At 45.1% G+C, this 16,649-nt stretch overlaps 1 protein-coding gene across 1 annotated transcript in view; it reads left to right on the top strand.

The window, feature by feature from the left end:
• The window catches only part of SUCLG2 (succinate-CoA ligase GDP-forming subunit beta), a 197,488-nt gene that overhangs the window by 86,242 nt on the left and 94,597 nt on the right, over nt 1-16,649 (top strand). The window contains exon 8 of the mRNA XM_044302167.1: nt 16,041-16,202. Coding sequence (XP_044158102.1) covers nt 16,041-16,202 — 162 coding nt within the window. The remainder of the gene's footprint in view (nt 1-16,040; nt 16,203-16,649) is intronic.

The following is a 16,649-nucleotide window of genomic DNA, read 5'->3' as shown; positions in this document are numbered from 1 at the left end:
AGTTTGTTTTTAGTTTTAGCTATTTTAGGGGGATATCTGTGTGTGCAGGTGACTATTACTGTGCATAATTATTAGGCAACTTAACAAAAAACAAATATATACCCATTTCAATTATTTATTTTTACCAGTGAAACCAATATAACATCTCAACATTCACAAATATACATTTCTGACATTCAAAAACAAAAACAAAAACAAATCAGTGACCAATATAGCCACCTTTCTTTGCAAGGACACTCAAAAGCCTGCCATCCATGGATTCTGTCAGTGTTTTGATCTGTTCACCATCAACATTGCGTGCAGCAGCAACCACAGCCTCCCAGACACTGTTCAGAGAGGTGTACTGTTTTCCCTCCTTGTAAATCTCACATTTGATGATGGACCACAGGTTCTCAATGGGGTTCAGATCAGGTGAACAAGGAGGCCATGTCATTAGATTTTCTTCTTTTATACCCTTTCTTGCCAGCCACGTTGTGGAGTACTTGGACGCGTGTGATGGAGCATTGTCCTGCATGAAAATCATGTTTTTCTTACCTTGCAGACTTCTTCCTGTACCACTGCTTGAAGAAGGTGTCTTCCAGAAACTGGCAGTAGGACTGGGAGTTGAGCTTGACTCCATCCTCAACCCAAAAAGGCCCCACAAGCTCATCTTTGATGATACCAGCCCAAACCAGTACTCCACCTCCACCTTGCTGGCGTCTGAGTCGGACTGGAGCTCTCTGCCCTTCACCAATCCAGCCACGGGCCCATCCATCTGGCCCATCAAGACTCACTCTCATTTCATCAGTCCATAAAACCTTAGAAAAATCAGTCTTGAGATATTTCTTGGCCCAGTCTTGACGTTTCAGCTTGTGTGTCTTGTTCAGTGGTGGTCGTCTTTCAGCCTTTCTTACCTTGGCCATGTCTCTGAGTATTGCACACCTTGTGCTTTTGGGCACTCCAGTGATGTTGCAGCTCTGAAATATGGCCAAACTGGTGGCAAGTGGCATCTTGGCAGCTGCACGCTTGACTTTTCTCAGTTCATGGGCAGTTATTTTGCGCCTTGGTTTTTCCACACGCTTCTTGCGACCCTGTTGACTATTTTGAATGAAACGCTTGATTGTTCGATGATCACGCTTCAGAAGCTTTGCAATTTTAAGAGTGCTGCATCCCTCTGCAAGATATCTCACTATTTTTGACTTTTCTGAGCCTGTCAAGTCCTTCTTTTGACCCATTTTGCCAAAGGAAAGGAAGTTGCCTAATAATTATGCACACCTGATATAGGGTGTTGATGTCATTAGACCACACCCCTTCTCATTACAGAGATGCACATCACCTAATATGCTTAATTGGTAGTAGGCTTTCGAGCCTATACAGCTTGGAGTAAGACAACATGCATAAAGAGGATGATGTGGTCAAAATACTAATTTGCCTAATAATTCTGCACGTAGTGTATAGGGGAAAACTATTAGATTGATGGGAGTCCTACAGCCGAGACCCCTCCAATCACAAGAACGGGGGCACCGTACCCCCTGCATTCCCCTGATATGAACGGATCGGGCAGTCGCGCATGCATGCATTTCCTATAGAAATGAAGGGAGCGGCCGCACACATGCATTACCGGTCACTCCGTTAATTTCAGGGGGGTAGTGGCCCCCCATTCTTGCGATTGTTGGCGGTCCCAGCGGTAGGACTCCCACCGATCTAATAGTTATGCCCTATCCTGTAAATAGGGGATCACTTCTAACAACCGGAATGCCCCTTTAAAGTTTTAACTTCCACCCATCAGCTCTGAGCTGGCATTATACAGCCATGGACAGTAGTCTGCATTCTGCTGCTGGACTCCACAGGGCAAGTGCCGGGGACAGCTCTCACAATAGGAGCGCATACATTTGGTTGATCTGTACCTTGTCATTGTCGTCGTTCAGCCATTGAAAAGCAAAGGGAATAAAAAGTTCTAGGCAAATGTGCAAAGATAAAACGCTACAATTTTTCGAAAGCCGACGTTCCGTCGTAAACCTCAGAGCGGTTTATCGTTAAAAAGCAATTTATTCATGTGAGTGATAATGAGATACATGAGGCTCATTCAGCTGCGATTTATACTGTGGATGATGTCAGGTTAGCGCCTCTCGATGTTCGCCACAGCCTTGATGCATCATGTGTAGTTTTTAATGTACAGAAGATCCATATTTTCAACTCCCCAGATCAATCTGCAGAACTCGACAATGCTTTTTTTTTTTTTTTTCTTCCTTCTTCTTCTTCCTTTTTTACAAAGTTTTTTAAATCAATTTTTGTGCAAACTGTAGTAATCACTCTGTCTGCATGGGCCGGTGCCACTTAATCAATGCCAGGTGAATTGGCAGCATGCTAAGGAGAAAATGGCCTTGTTCTGGAGATTAAAAATCCTGACGGCATTACGCTTTCATAACTAAAAGGCGCATTGCACAATCCAGGAGTCTCGGGCCCCGTTGAATTACCTCGTTAGACTCTGAAAATACCGAGTTATGTCAGAAAAGAAAAGATATTCTTCCCTTTTTGTCTCAGTGCCAAGTGCTTATTTGGCGCATCGTAGCGCTGCCATCTTTTGCAGGTATGTGCGGTACACTGCACCTTTTGTTACCTGTCGGGTGAAGGCTCATTCGACTGTCAGTTATTTCTCCTGACCACCCCATACTAGGTCATCAGTATCTGATTTCGTGGGAGTCTGACTCCTGGCACCCTAACCGATCAGCCACAAACGTCAAAGGGGTTGTCCGAATGTTTTATACTGATGATAACCAATCCTGAGGATCAGTCATCAGTATCTGATCGGTGGGGATCCGACTCCCAGCACCCTCCTTGAAAAGGCTGTCGCGCCTAGGCCAGTGGTAACACGTTCATTGGGCTCAAGGCCTAGGCGCAGTTTAGTCGCATTCAAGTGAATACAGCTGAGTTGCGATAACGAGCACAGCCACTATCCAGTGGGTGGCGCTGTGCTTGGGTAGCTGCGAGGAGGCTGCAGCGGTCACTGGAGCACCACTGCTTTCTCAAACAGCTGATCCGGTGGCAGACCCTTACCGATCAGATGCTGATGACCTATCCTGAAGATTGGTCATCACCCGAAAGCCCCTTTAATCTAATGTATGGGACATTTTAACTCTATTATTAAAGTAGATCGAGACCAATATGAAAAGCTGCTGCAAAGTCTGGGGCGAGACTTGGTGTAGGCCCCGTCCTGGTTTGTTCTCTATAGGTGGGGGCTCTTGCAGGGAGGGAGCAGTTGGCATGTTATCTCCACCTTTTACCTCTGTGTATTAGAAAATACTTGATTCTTGGCGGAGGCCTGTGCTGAAATGTGAGTATTGTGCCATTTTTATATATTTTTTCAAAATTTTGACTATCTGAATTTTGCCAGATTTTTACTTATTTTTTTCTGTAAACGAATGCAGTGAGTGCCCTGTTTTGGTAATTTTCTGCGGTGACCCAGTTTTGCATTCTTGCTCATAGGGTTTTGAGAAATTCCCTTTTTGCAAGATGTGGCTGAAAAGTGTGGCGTTTATCAGTGATGGCGTCGATCGTGCTGCGCCCTTTTGGCTGAATCGAATTTTCCCAGGACGTACTCATTAAAGGTAATGGCCTGGGATGTTTGTCTACTGATCCCACCACCTTTCAGTAGATCAAGGCGCTAGCAATGCTAGGACATTCTGTAATCACCTCCGGCTCCCTCCTGAGGCCACATGGCGGCCATGCGACATAATGCAAAGCCAAATGGAGCCAATGGGGTGGCAGCGCTATTGGCACCAACTAGAACAGTCAGACCACCCCACACATTTGTCATCAGCGGCCTATCTTAGCGAGATGTCATCATTTGTCACTAGACAACGCATTTCAAGCCAAAATAATTGATTTAGAATTGAAAGCCAAATGAAGGCAGTGGGTTGGCAGCGCAATCTGCACCAAATATTGAAATTAGGCGGTCATGTTGGTCATTGGTGGCATATCCTGGCAAGATGACCTTTTATATTTGCCATTAAACAATGCGTTTCAAGCCAAAATAATTGATTTATAATTGAAAAGCCAAATGCAGCCAATGGGGTGGCAGTGCAATTGACACCAAATGTAGCAGCTGACCTCCTACAAGCCGGTCATTGATGGCATATCCTAGTGAGATGACCTCCATATTTGCAATGGACAACGTATTTCAAGCCAAAATAATTGATTTAGAATTGTCATTCATTGGTGGCATAGCCTAGCAAGACCACACCAGTTTTTTTCATTAGACAATGCGTTTCAAGGGAAAATAATTGATTTCCTGAAATACCAGTGGCAGTTTTTTAGATGAAGACGAGTAGTCGAGTAGTCCCCAGATGTCTTTCTGAGAATCCGCAGTTCAGACGTTTTTTGGACGCCCTGCCAAACAAAGCTTAAGCTTGTAGGAGAATCTTCTAGTTATAGCGGTGATTTCGGCAGAACACAAGATGGCTGAGGGTTTTCATCATTTGCAGCTATCTCTGGGGATGGCTGCACAGCCCTGGTTTTGGCATCGGGATTCTTAGATCCACAAGTCAGACCTTAAAAACCACCTAATTAAACGCCATTAAATGAAATGCGCAGTATACGACTTTCATTAGCGGCATCTAGTTGGCTGAAATGTTGTCCATTGAGTTTCCAGCAACTGAGTCTGTTTTTTAGTGCCAGCTTGTAATACGGGCCCCATAAAATATCCATGGTCTCCAATGGAAACGAATGAAGAATATTGTAAAGCGAGAGCCATAAATGTCCTGTAAGCAGCTGTTTGCTTTCCTGCTTTCTCTATTAGGTAGATTTTACATGGTCTTAGATGGGCTATTAGGATTTTTTAAATATTTTTTTTATATACAGGTCCTTCTAAAAAAATTAGCATATTGTGATAAAGTTCATTATTTTCTGTAATGTACTGATAAACATTAGACTTTCATATATTTTAGATCCATTACACACAACTGAAGTAGTTCAAGCCTTGTATTGTTTTAATATTGATGATTTTGGCATACAGCTCATGAAAAACCCAAATTCCTATCTAAAAAAAATTAGCATATTTCATCTGACTAATAAAAGAAAAGTGTTTTTAATACAAAAAAAGTCAACCTTCAAATAATTATGTTCAGTTCTGCACTCAATACTTGGTCGGGAATCCTTTTGCAGAAATGACTGCTTCAATGCGGCGTGGCATGGAGGCATCAGCCTGTGGCACTGCTGAGGTGTTATGGAGGCCCAGGATGCTTCCATAGCGGCCTTAAGCTCATCCAGAGTGTTGGGTCTTGCGTCTCTCAACTTTCTCTTCCCAATATCCCACAGATTCTCTATGGGGTTCAGGTCAGGAGAGTTGGCAGGCCAATTGAGCCCAGTAATACCATGGTCAGTAAACCATTTACCAGTGGTTTTGGCGCTGTGAGCAGGTGCCAGGTCGTGCTGAAAAATGACATCTTCATCTCCATAAAGCTTTTCAGCAGATGGAAGCATGAAGTGCTCCAAAATCTCCTGATAGGTAGCTGCATTGACCCTGCCCTTGATAAAACACAGTGGACCAACACCAGCAGCTGACATGGCACCCCAGACCATCACTGACTGTGGGTACTTGACACTGGACTTCAGGCATTTTGGCATTTCCCTCTCCCCAGTCTTCCTCCAGACGCTGGCACCTTGATTTCCGAATGACATGCAACAGTCCAGTGCTGCTTCTCTGTAGCCCAGGTCAGGCGCTTCTGCCGCTGTTTTTGGGGAATGCGGCACCTGTAGCCCATTTCCTGCACACGCCTGTACACGGTGGCTCTGGATGTTTCTACTCCAGACTCAGTCCACTGCTTCCGCAGGTCCCCCAAGGTCTGGAATCGGTCCTTCTCCACAATCTTCTTCAGGGTCCGGTCACCTCTTCTCGTTGTGCAGCGTTTTCTGCCACACTTTTTCCTTCCCACAGACTTCCCACTGAGGTGCCTTGATACAGCACTCTGGGAACAGCCTATTCCTTCAGAAATGTCTTTCTGTGTCTTACCCTCTTGCTTGAGGGTGTCAGTGATGGCCTTCTGGACAGCAGTCAGGTCGGCAGTCTTACCCATGATTGCGGTTTTGAGTAATGAACCAGGCTGGGAGTTTTTAAAAGCCTCATGAATCTTTTGCAGGTGTTTAGAGTTAATTAGTTGATTCAGATGATTAGGTTAATAGCTCGTTTAGAGAACCTTTTCATGATATGCTAATTTTTTTAGATAGGAATTTTGGGTTTTCATGAGCTGTATGCCAAAATCATCAATATTAAAACAATAAAAGGCTTGAACTACTTCAGTTGGTGTGTAATGAATCTAAAATATATGAAAGTCTAATGTTTATCAGTACATTACAGAAAATAATGAACTTTATCACAATATGCTAATTTTTTTAGAAGGACCTGTATATATCTATCTCCAGGTTCCTAAGAGATTGGTAGGACTAAGGTTCTATTATATTGCAATTGATATATATATATATATCTCTACACACACACTGTATATAACAATTCTAGTATAATAAAACCTTAGTCCTTCCATTCTGTTAGGAATCTGAAAAGAAGGGTCCCAGCGTCGCTTCTACGAATGGCAGCCCATTGATTTCTATGAGGCCGACAGCGCTGTCTACATAGGCAGACTGACCCCCAGCAATTTTTCACCTATCATGTGGCTAGCTGAATGCTACCGTTCATGGAATAACCCTTTTAAATGGGTATTTTAGTGGTGAAACATGTAAATGTTTAGATTGGTGGAGTTCTGACCTATGGGACCCCCACCCATCACTAAAATAGGCAACACAACTCCCCAACCCTACACATGCCGCACTAGCCATGTATGAAGCAGTGGTCAATATTATGCACTGCTCTTCTCCATAGAATTCTGTGGTGTTGTGGAGGCGACCAACCATCTTGGAATATGCCTTAAAGGCGGCCATGGTCTGTCACATGACTCCTCTCTATGGAGTGGTCCTAGATCATGGAGTGGACACTACAGTAGCTATACTGTGGGATCGGACCGGACGGACTAGCGACTTTGGTGCCCATGACCTTGTCACTGGTTGTCCTTTCTTGGACCATTTTTGCTAAGTACTAACCACTGCATACTGGGAACACCCCACAAGACCTCCTGTTTTGGAGATGCTCTGACCCAGTCGTCTACTCGTCACAATTTGGCTCTTGTCAAAGTCTTTCAGATCCTTACTTTTGCCCAGTTGCCCAGTTTCCCTGCTTCCAACGCATCAACCTCAAAAACAGACTGTTCTCTTGCTGTCTCATATATCCCACTCCTCGACAGACACTGGTTTCAATGGTCTGATCAGTGAATCCCCTTCAGTTAATTGTCCTGCTGCTGTAAATTATGCCTCTCCTGGCCCATCCGCCATTTTGGATCCATAAAGTAATGAACACTAATGAATGTGCTATTTCAACCGAGCCTCAAGCCTCATCCCGCTTTGTCTCCCATGTAGCCTTGCATTCCAGTTCACTTGCTTAAAGAGGTATTCCGGTATATAAATTTATTGCCTATCCACAGGATAAGGGATAACTCTTAGGTGGGGATCCTATCACAGGGACCCCCACCAGTCATAAGAACGAGCGCCCCCCCAAAGTGAACAGAGCGGTCGGTTGGGCATGCACCCCTACACTATTAATTTCTATGTTAGTCCCCTATCCACCCTATTAGATAGGTGGGATAACTATATACCTGGAATATCCCTTTAAAGTCTTTTCCCAATTGGCTCAGAAAGAGGTAAATAATAAGCGAACGCAACACCAAATTGTCACCCAACGATTGTTGCAGTGGGACAAATTAATTACCGGCGACTCCGACGTGAATGATGTGCAGAAACTTGCGATAAGTAGCTTGTCTAATGGTAATTAAAAGCATATTAAGATGCTTAATTTTAACCATCATGGGAAGATTCTGTTAAGTTTATTAATTAATCTTTAATTTGGCCGCAAAGGAGTCGGAGATTATTCAAATCAGTCGCTGATGAATGTGAAGACCGACAAATGGAGCATTTCTTATAGTGACACATGAAACCGAAGCAGAACGAGTAGAAATAAGCCAGATTGTAAATTACCACAAGGATATGATTAATAAAATGATAATTGAACTTCCTCTTCATACTAGATGTCTAAAGTTTCCAACATTTGATATGGCATTGGTCTGGACCCGGATAAGTCAGTGGTCTCCTAACACTGACCACAGCAGTGATGTCATCGGAGCAGCCATTGATTACGCACATTCAGTAGAGATGACACGTTGCGACTCAGCAGTCCCAGTACTGCGGAGTACCAGTCTGTAGGGCCATACTGTACTGCTGTGCGCTTGCAGTGTCATGCAGAGCCGTCCAGCCTACCCTTTCATTACTTGTATGAATTGGGCTCTGTTCACTCTGCCGTCATGTTTTACATTACGATGCAACCAATGACCCAGTGACTTGGATTATGTCGACACCAGGCGGCACTATTGTTTCGGTCTCATCTGACGGAGCGGCCGATGGAGGCTCCGAACCACTAACGGTAGGGTGAGCCCAGCCTTAGGGCTCATGCATATGGACTTATTTTCTTTCCGTGTTCATTCGTTTTGTTTAGTTTTTTGGGCGGACCGCATGCAGAACCATTCATTTCAATGGGTCCAAAAAAAATAAAAAAATAGTTACTCAGTGTGCATTCCATTTCCGTTTGTCTGTTACACAAAAAAATTGTCATTACAGACAAGGATAGGACTGTTCCATTAGGGCCCAGCTGTTCCGGTCCGAAAAATACGGAATGCACACGTACGTCATCCGTATAATTACATTTTACACAAAATGTTTTTCCTTTTTTTCGTTTCCCCATATGAGACATCTTGCATTATTTATTCCTTGTGACTTTTAAAGGGTTGGGCTACTTTCACACTTGCGTTCGGGGTTCCGCTTGTGAGTTCCGTTTGAAGGCTCTCACACGCGGGCCCGAACCGATCTGTACAGCCCCAATGCATTCTGAGTGGATGCGGATCCGCTCAGAATGAATCAGTATGGCTCCGTTTGGCCTCCGTTCCGCTCAGCAGGCGGACACCCGAACGCAGCTTGCAGCATTTTCGTGTCTGCCTGGCCGTGCGGAGCCAAACGGATCCGTCCAGACTTACAATGCAAGTCAATGGGGATGTATCCGTTTGACGTTGACTCAATATGGTGCAACTGCAAACGGATCCGTCCCCCATTGACTTTCAATGTAAAGTCAGGAGTCCCTATCGGAGTTTTCTCCAATCCGATTGGTATATTTTAACTTGAAGCGTCCCTTTATGTTAGAATATGCCATCGGATTTGAGTTAGATCGTGAAAACTCAGATCCGACAGTATATTCTAACACAGAGGCGTTCCCATAGTGATGGGGACGCTTCAAGTTAGAATATACTGAGAACTGTGTACATAACGGCCCCCTGCTGCCTGGCAGCACCCGATCTCTTACAGGGGGCTGCGGCACCTGAGGGGTTAATTGTGCGGATCTCAGCCCCCTGATCGGGTGCTGCCAGGCAGCAAGGGCCAGACCCCCCTCCCTCCCCAGTTTCAAATTCATTGGTGGCCAGTGAGGCCTCCCCTCCCTCCCTCCCCAGTATTAAATTCATTGCTGGCCAGTGCGGCCCCCCCCTCTCTAATTAAAATCACCCCCCAATCATTGGTGGCAGCGGAGAGTTCTGAATTTTAGAAGCATTATACTTACCTGCGCTGTCTGTGGCCGGCCGGGCGCTCCTCCTACTGGTAAGTGACAGGTCTGTGCTATAAGCAATGCGCCGCACAGACCTTTCACTTACCAGTAGGAGGAGCGCCCGGCCGGTCACAGACAGCGCAGGTAAGTATAATGCTTCTAAAATTGCTAAGTGACCATGGCAGCCAGAACTGCGGGGGGGACGGGACCGCATTGAATGAATTTAATACTGGGGAGGGAGAGGGGTTAATTGTGTGGATCACAGCGCCCTGTAAGAGATCGGGTGCAGTCATGTACACAGGGGGCAGTCATGTACACAGTTCTTAGTATATTCTAACTTGAAGCGTCCCCATCACTATGGGAACGCCTCTGTGTTAGAATATACTGTCGGATCTAAATTTTCACAATGTGAAAACTCAGATCTTAAAAAGAAGTTATGCAGACGGATCCATTCTGAACGGATGCAAGCGTTTGCATTATAGGTGCGGATCCGTCTGTTCAGATACCAGACGGATCCGCACCGAACGCAAGTGTGAAAGTAGCCTTATCCAACTTTTAACTGATGACCTGTCCTCTGGATATTCCATCAGTGTCTGATCGGTGGGGTTTCGACCCCAGGGACCCCCACCAATCAGCTGTTTGAAAAGGCTCTCACAGGAACGCCTAGACCTTCTTGCAGCTTAGCCTAGGCCAGTGATGTCACCGCTCATTGGCCACGCGGCCTAGGAGCAGATCAGTCCCATTCAAGTGAATGGTGCTGAGCTGCGATACCGTGCACAGTCACTGCATAACGGATGGCGCTGTGCTTGATGAGCTGTGTTTAGGCTGCGCCGCTTACCGACACTCCTCAAAGAGCTGATCGGTGGGGGTTCTGGGTGTCGGACCATCCCTGATCAGATACCGATAACCTATCCTGAGAAAAGGTCATTGGTTAGAAAAAGTCGGAAAAATTCCTTTAACAACACAGCACAAAAAAAAGGCCATTCCAAGCCATTACTGCAACCCGCTGGAAAAACTGAGGATGCTCCGTCTTACTTCTGGGCCCCATAAAAAAATCTTTTGTAAATCTGAATGTTTCAAATTGGACCCAAGTGTTTTCTGAGCCAAATGGCTTCATAACGACTCCGATATTGGATTTAAATTCCAACGTAAAAACCAATAAGTTTTTATCCCCCTCCGATCCGGGGATTACCGCTTATCTGTGTCTTGCTATAAACCTGCCAAAAACAGCCCTGCACTCGCTCTATTTCTCAATTTAGGAATTGTAAGTCAAATGTTTTTTTTTTTTTTTTTTGCCGTAGTCTAACTTAATAGGAATTTGTACCCGCAGCGTACTGCGCATTAGATCAGATATTTGCACGGTAAGCAGAACACGCAGTAAAATACAACTTTGAAGTTCATTTTTGGAAAATAGAATCGGCTCATCTCCGAGAGGGCAGAAGTCTAATCTGATTCCGAGAGCTCGATTAGAAAATAACGGAGGCAGGTTGGTGATAGAGTAATGGAGGGTAAATGGGGAGGGGGGTCCTATGGATGTTATTGTCACCATCTCCGCTGCCTGGGAAGGCTGAGTCAGATGAGATCTTATTTGGATTTTTGCTCTCTGTGTGGAGATCAGTGAAAAATAATAAAATAATTCCCTGCTTATGACTAAGCATTGGCGGGGGGAAAGAAGGGCAGGCTGCATAAATCATGACAAGACCCCGGCGCCTTCACGTCCGGCTGTCAGGCAGAGTTAACATTATGCACGTATAGCAGTCTGCAGTCCCTGTGATAAGTATTTGGTTGTCACGCGGGGACGCAACTTGTAACGGGCCCTGTTGTCGGTTTAATTGAAAGGCTTCCTCTGCACCCGTAGCCTTAGGCCTCTTTCACACTACCGTATGGCTATTTCAGTGTTTTGCGGTCTGTTTTTCACGAATCCGTTGTTCCGTTTTTTTGTTTCCGTTGTGTCTCCGTTTCCGTTCCATTTTTCCGTATGGCATATACAGTATAGAGTAATTACATAGAAAAAATTGGGCTGGGCATAACATTTTTAATAGATGGTTCCGCAAAAGCGGAAGGGATACGGAAGACATATGGATGCATTTCTGTATGTGTTCTGTTTTTTTTTTTGCAGACCCATTGACTTAAATGGAGCAACGGAACGTGATTTGCGGGCAATAATTGGAAATGTTCTATCTTTAAACGGAAATACGGAAACGGAATGCATACGGAGTACATTGAGATGAATGGTTCCGTATATAGACCGTATACGGAATGCAAAAAACGGCCTGCAAAACAAAACGGTAGTGTGAAAGAGGCCTTAGAGTGAATGAGGATGACGATGATGCAGCTGCAGTTACTACATGATATTTACTTGTGGGGGTCCCTGGTGACGGGCGGGAGGTTCCCTTAGACTCTGTATCTCCGTAACCCAGTCTTGGGTCCCACTTCTCAATGTACGCCAGCCGAACACATTGCGTTGCAGGGAGCCACAGTGCTGTACATGTAGATATTCTTACTGGAGGCGTACGTTTCAGCTGTTGCAGCAGTTATTTAAAACCAGTTAAAATATATAATTGTTTGTTAATGGTCAAATAAAATTTTCCCGTAACAGTTTAATGCTCGTGTATGAGTAGGACAGTCGCCATCTGGTCACGGCTGTGTAATTCGGCAATCACTGGGATAATAATAAAGAGAGAAGCCAATTAAAGTTAAGCAACTTGTCTCGCTGGTGATGAAGTTGTTTACTTGTTGGGATTAAATAATGGGTTAATCTCGTGCCGTCGGTGGCTGTTTGGAGAGAGTCAGTGGTGGAAATATAGCTCAATTAAGCTACCACGTTGTATGCCGGGAAGAGGACGCATTTGCCTAATCCTATAATACAGATATCTGCAGACTGCAGGCAGTTACCAGTCAATCAGGAGGAACCATGATGTTGTTGGTGGCCGTGCCCTCCCCTTGGATGATGAAATGTCCAAGTGTTAAAGGGGATTAGAAAACAGTGATGTCATTTCTTACCACTCTTGTCTATAGGCCCTGTTCACATGAATAGGAATGAAGTGCACTACCAGACACAGCCCATGGACAAGAGCGACGCCATTTTTGGGGCTAGTTGATAACTGTATGATCGATGGGATCCGACTGCCTGGACCCCAACCAATCAAGAGAATTGGTGTCTCCAGTGTAACTGGATCAGTGGTCCACGTAAGTGACCTCCGCTCTCTTCACTGTTTGTTGGACCGCCATCATTCAGCTATCTCCATCAGTCCCATGCTGTAGAAGTGAGTGGAGCAATGGGCGTGCTCTGTTTTCAGACACCCTTTAATAAGGGCCTTGATATAAAGGAGTCTTCTTGAAGCCCGACTCTCAATTCTGGCCATAGTCACAATGGTTGAGTAAATCGTGCTTGGGTTCTGTTCACATCTACGTTAGGGGTGCTGTTAGGAGCCTCTGTTGCAGATCCTGTGGTTTTCATGTGCTGTTTTCCCCGTCAAAATGGTAGACTTCTTGGCAACCTGACAGAACTCATGATAAGTTAGTGGGATCTATTGGTTGGCATTGGTGTCGACTGATCAGTCACAGTCTTTTAAACGGGTGCTACAACCTGGTACACAAGTGATCCTGTAGGTCCATTGGTCGGGCATGTTGTCTGGCAGAGCGGGGGGGGGGTAAGATCAGCTGAATGAGTCTTTGGGGGACCGCTTTCTTAGGCTACTTTCACACTAGCGTTCGGGTGTCCGCTTGTGAGTTCCGTTTGAAGGGGCTCACAAGCGGCCTCGAACGCATCCGTCCAGCCCTAATGCATTCTGAGTGGATGCGGATCCGCTCGGAATGCATCAGTCTGGCAGCGTTCAGCCTCCGCTCAGCAGTTCGGGTGTCCGCCTGGCCGTGCGGAGGCGTGCGGATCCGTCCAGACTTACAATGTAAGTCAATGGGAACGGATCCGTTTGAAGATGACACCATATGGCTCAATCTTCAAACTGATCCATCCCCCATTGACTTTACATTGAAAGTCTGGACGGATCCGTCTGAGGCTACTTTCACACTTATAAATTTTTTAACATTATAATGCAGACGGATCCGTACTGAACGGAGCCACCGTCTGCATTATATGAGCGGATCCGTCTCAGACGCATCCGCTCTGAACGCAACTGTGAAAGTAGCCTTAGGTGTACAGCCATTAAGACCGCTGATTGCGTCAGGAGCCTCACCTCTGCCATGTCTGCAGTACATCAAAAAGATCCCTAAGCCTCACCCCCTTAATTAACGTCTGCCCCATCCGTTCCCTAGCTGAAGATGGAAAGACGATGCAGATCGGAGCCTGTGTTCTCATCATGATTTCTGCAGGTTTGTTTGTTTCATGAACATACAGAAAATCCTGTAGATTAACAAACCGTGAGGGCAAGATTAGCCGTTTCCTTTTATGATTCACTTCTAGATTTTAAAAGGGGGTTGTGCCAAGATTAACGTAAAAATTTAAAATCGGACATCATATAGTACATGACAAACACTTTCTAACAAAGCAGGAACCAGCCCTGTACCTCACATGGATCCAGAGATCTCCACATTCATTGTTTCAATTGCTGACCATTCAGGGTGTGTCCTTTCTCAGGGGATGTGCCCTTTCTGCTGCAGCTCTCTCCCTGTAACTATCACAGCTTCCAACAGTAGATACATCTGGTGGCAGTTGTAGGATGGAGCATGTGGTATCTCAGTACATGGTCATGCACATTGGTATACATAGTAAACACTGGGGGGCACCATTTATAGGTCACTGTTTATACCTGTAGATACAGGTGGTGGAAGTTGCAGGATGGAACTAAGCATGTGCGCCCACCTCAGCAAAGTGGACAGAGAAATAAGGAAAAGAACCAACAGAAGGTGGCGCTATACACATAGCTCTTGTTGAATAACTCTTTGGCTATAAGGTCCGTCTGCTGCTTTAAAAAATAAAATATAATAATTTTTTGTGGGACAGTGATGATCACCTGACCAGAGTTTTTGTCATTGCCCTGTGTAAATGTGCCCAACGCGCATGCATATGTATTGGGGAGTCGGGAGAGGTAGTGTTTGGCCGACAGCTATATACCATGTATGGCCAGCTTTAGTGTCCCTGGGCTGAAGTAGACCAGAACCATTGGGCTGAAGGTAACCTGAAGATGCATAAGCTTCCACCCCAGGAATGATGGGCCTGCTGAACAGCCCTAAAAATTGAAAGTCAATCTCAGGCTGGAGACCCGTGTCTGCCACTGTCCTGCTGTCCCAAGCAGGTGCTGGCATCACTCCACTCTCCCTGGGTGTATTCAGACTAGTGCCCAGTGAACTTTCTTACCACACGGATAGAATGCAGCCCCCCTATTTAGGCTACTTTCACACTTGCGCTTTTGCCAGATCCGGCAGGGATTGCTGATAATACAACCATCTGCATCCATTATGAACGGATATATTATCTTATGTACACCATTGAAGGTCAATAAGGAACGGATCTGTTTTGTATTGTGTCTGAGAAAACAGATCCGTCCCCATTGTCTTGCATTGTGTCATGCAGGATCCATTTTTTGTCTGACTACCCTTGTCCCGTACCTTGTCTGTCTACCGATTCTGCTCCTTACCGCCTGCCCTGACCTTGGAACTGCTTACTGGAATACTCGCGTACATAGCCTGCCCTGATCTTTGACCATTTGACTACGCTTTTTCTGCCCTTGCTTGAGTCCTTGTTCCTTCTCTCCGGTGTCTCTGACTACATGGGTCAGCAGCCAACTACACCAAGACTACTCCAAGAGGTGGCAACCTGGCTGGTTCCCTGCAGCGAAGTCCAGATACCTAAAAGGTGAACAGCAGGGAACTGCCAGGACAATGCCTTTTAGGCTTAGACCAAAGTCAAACTGGTTAGTCTGCACAGTGGGTCCACATCGCTCATTGCAGTCAGGAATGAGGGCTGGACACTAATGGCTTCATTATGTATCTCAGATCGTCACAAAGATTGCACGTCTAAACTCTACTTTTTCTTCTATTGTTACCCTGTTGTCCCACTGTCATCTCTTTACTGTATTGTCTGTGGAAAACTCAGAACAAAACGCCTTCCCGTATAATTGATCAAACGGCTTGTACTCAATAAACCTAATTAGCGGCACAAAATAATAAAGCATTAAAACAATAGGAAGTAATGGCTCCGTCCTAATTATGTTCTTTCTCTAGATTTGCTCATCCATCCGCCCGTCGTCTTTGGATAGATAATAGATGTTTGTGTCGTTGTTACGTCGACAGATTTGTTTTATATCTTTTCTCATTGTGGTTTCTAATCTTCTAAGCTCGAGGAAGAATTGCCTTGGCATCGGGTAACTTCTCATTCTTCTCTTCTCTTCCATTTTTTTTTTTGTCACCGCAGTCGTGTGCTTTGATGCTAAAATTAACTTTGACGACAATGCCGAGTTCAGACAAAAGGAGATATTTGCAATGGATGACACATCGGAAACCGATCCCATTGAGAGCGAGGCCGCAAAGTACGACTTGAAATACATCGGTATGGATGGGAACATTGCTTGTTTTGGTAAGAACAGAAGTATTCGAACAGATCTTTTGTATCAACTAATTGTTCATTTTAATGAAGCTTTTATTTCGCCGGTTTGGTATGATTTGTGTTCCAGTGGCAGTGGGAACAATGCAGTCCTTGCGGTTTGTATTGTTCTCGTGTCTAGTTTTGATTAACAATATTGTAGATGTTGGCATGAGTGCTGATCCTCTGGTATTTCAGTTCAAGACATGAATTTGCAATATGCTAAGCATTCAAAGCACCACCAGTACGGTGCATTCAGAGAGTCTTCAGAGTGCTTTTTCACATTTTATGTTGCGGCCTAGAGTTTAAAAAAATATATATTTAATTAACCACTTCAGCCCCGCTAGCTGAAACCCCCTTCATGACCAGAGCACTTTTTACACTTCGGCACTACACTACTTTCACCGTTTATCGCTCGGTCATGCAACTTACCACCCAAGT

Source organism: Bufo gargarizans, chromosome 7 (genome assembly GCF_014858855.1).
Source record: "Bufo gargarizans isolate SCDJY-AF-19 chromosome 7, ASM1485885v1, whole genome shotgun sequence".
Taxonomy (NCBI): domain Eukaryota; kingdom Metazoa; phylum Chordata; class Amphibia; order Anura; family Bufonidae; genus Bufo; species Bufo gargarizans.
Note: the sequence above shows the minus strand (reverse complement) of the source record. Positions and strands in the feature narration are given on the sequence as shown.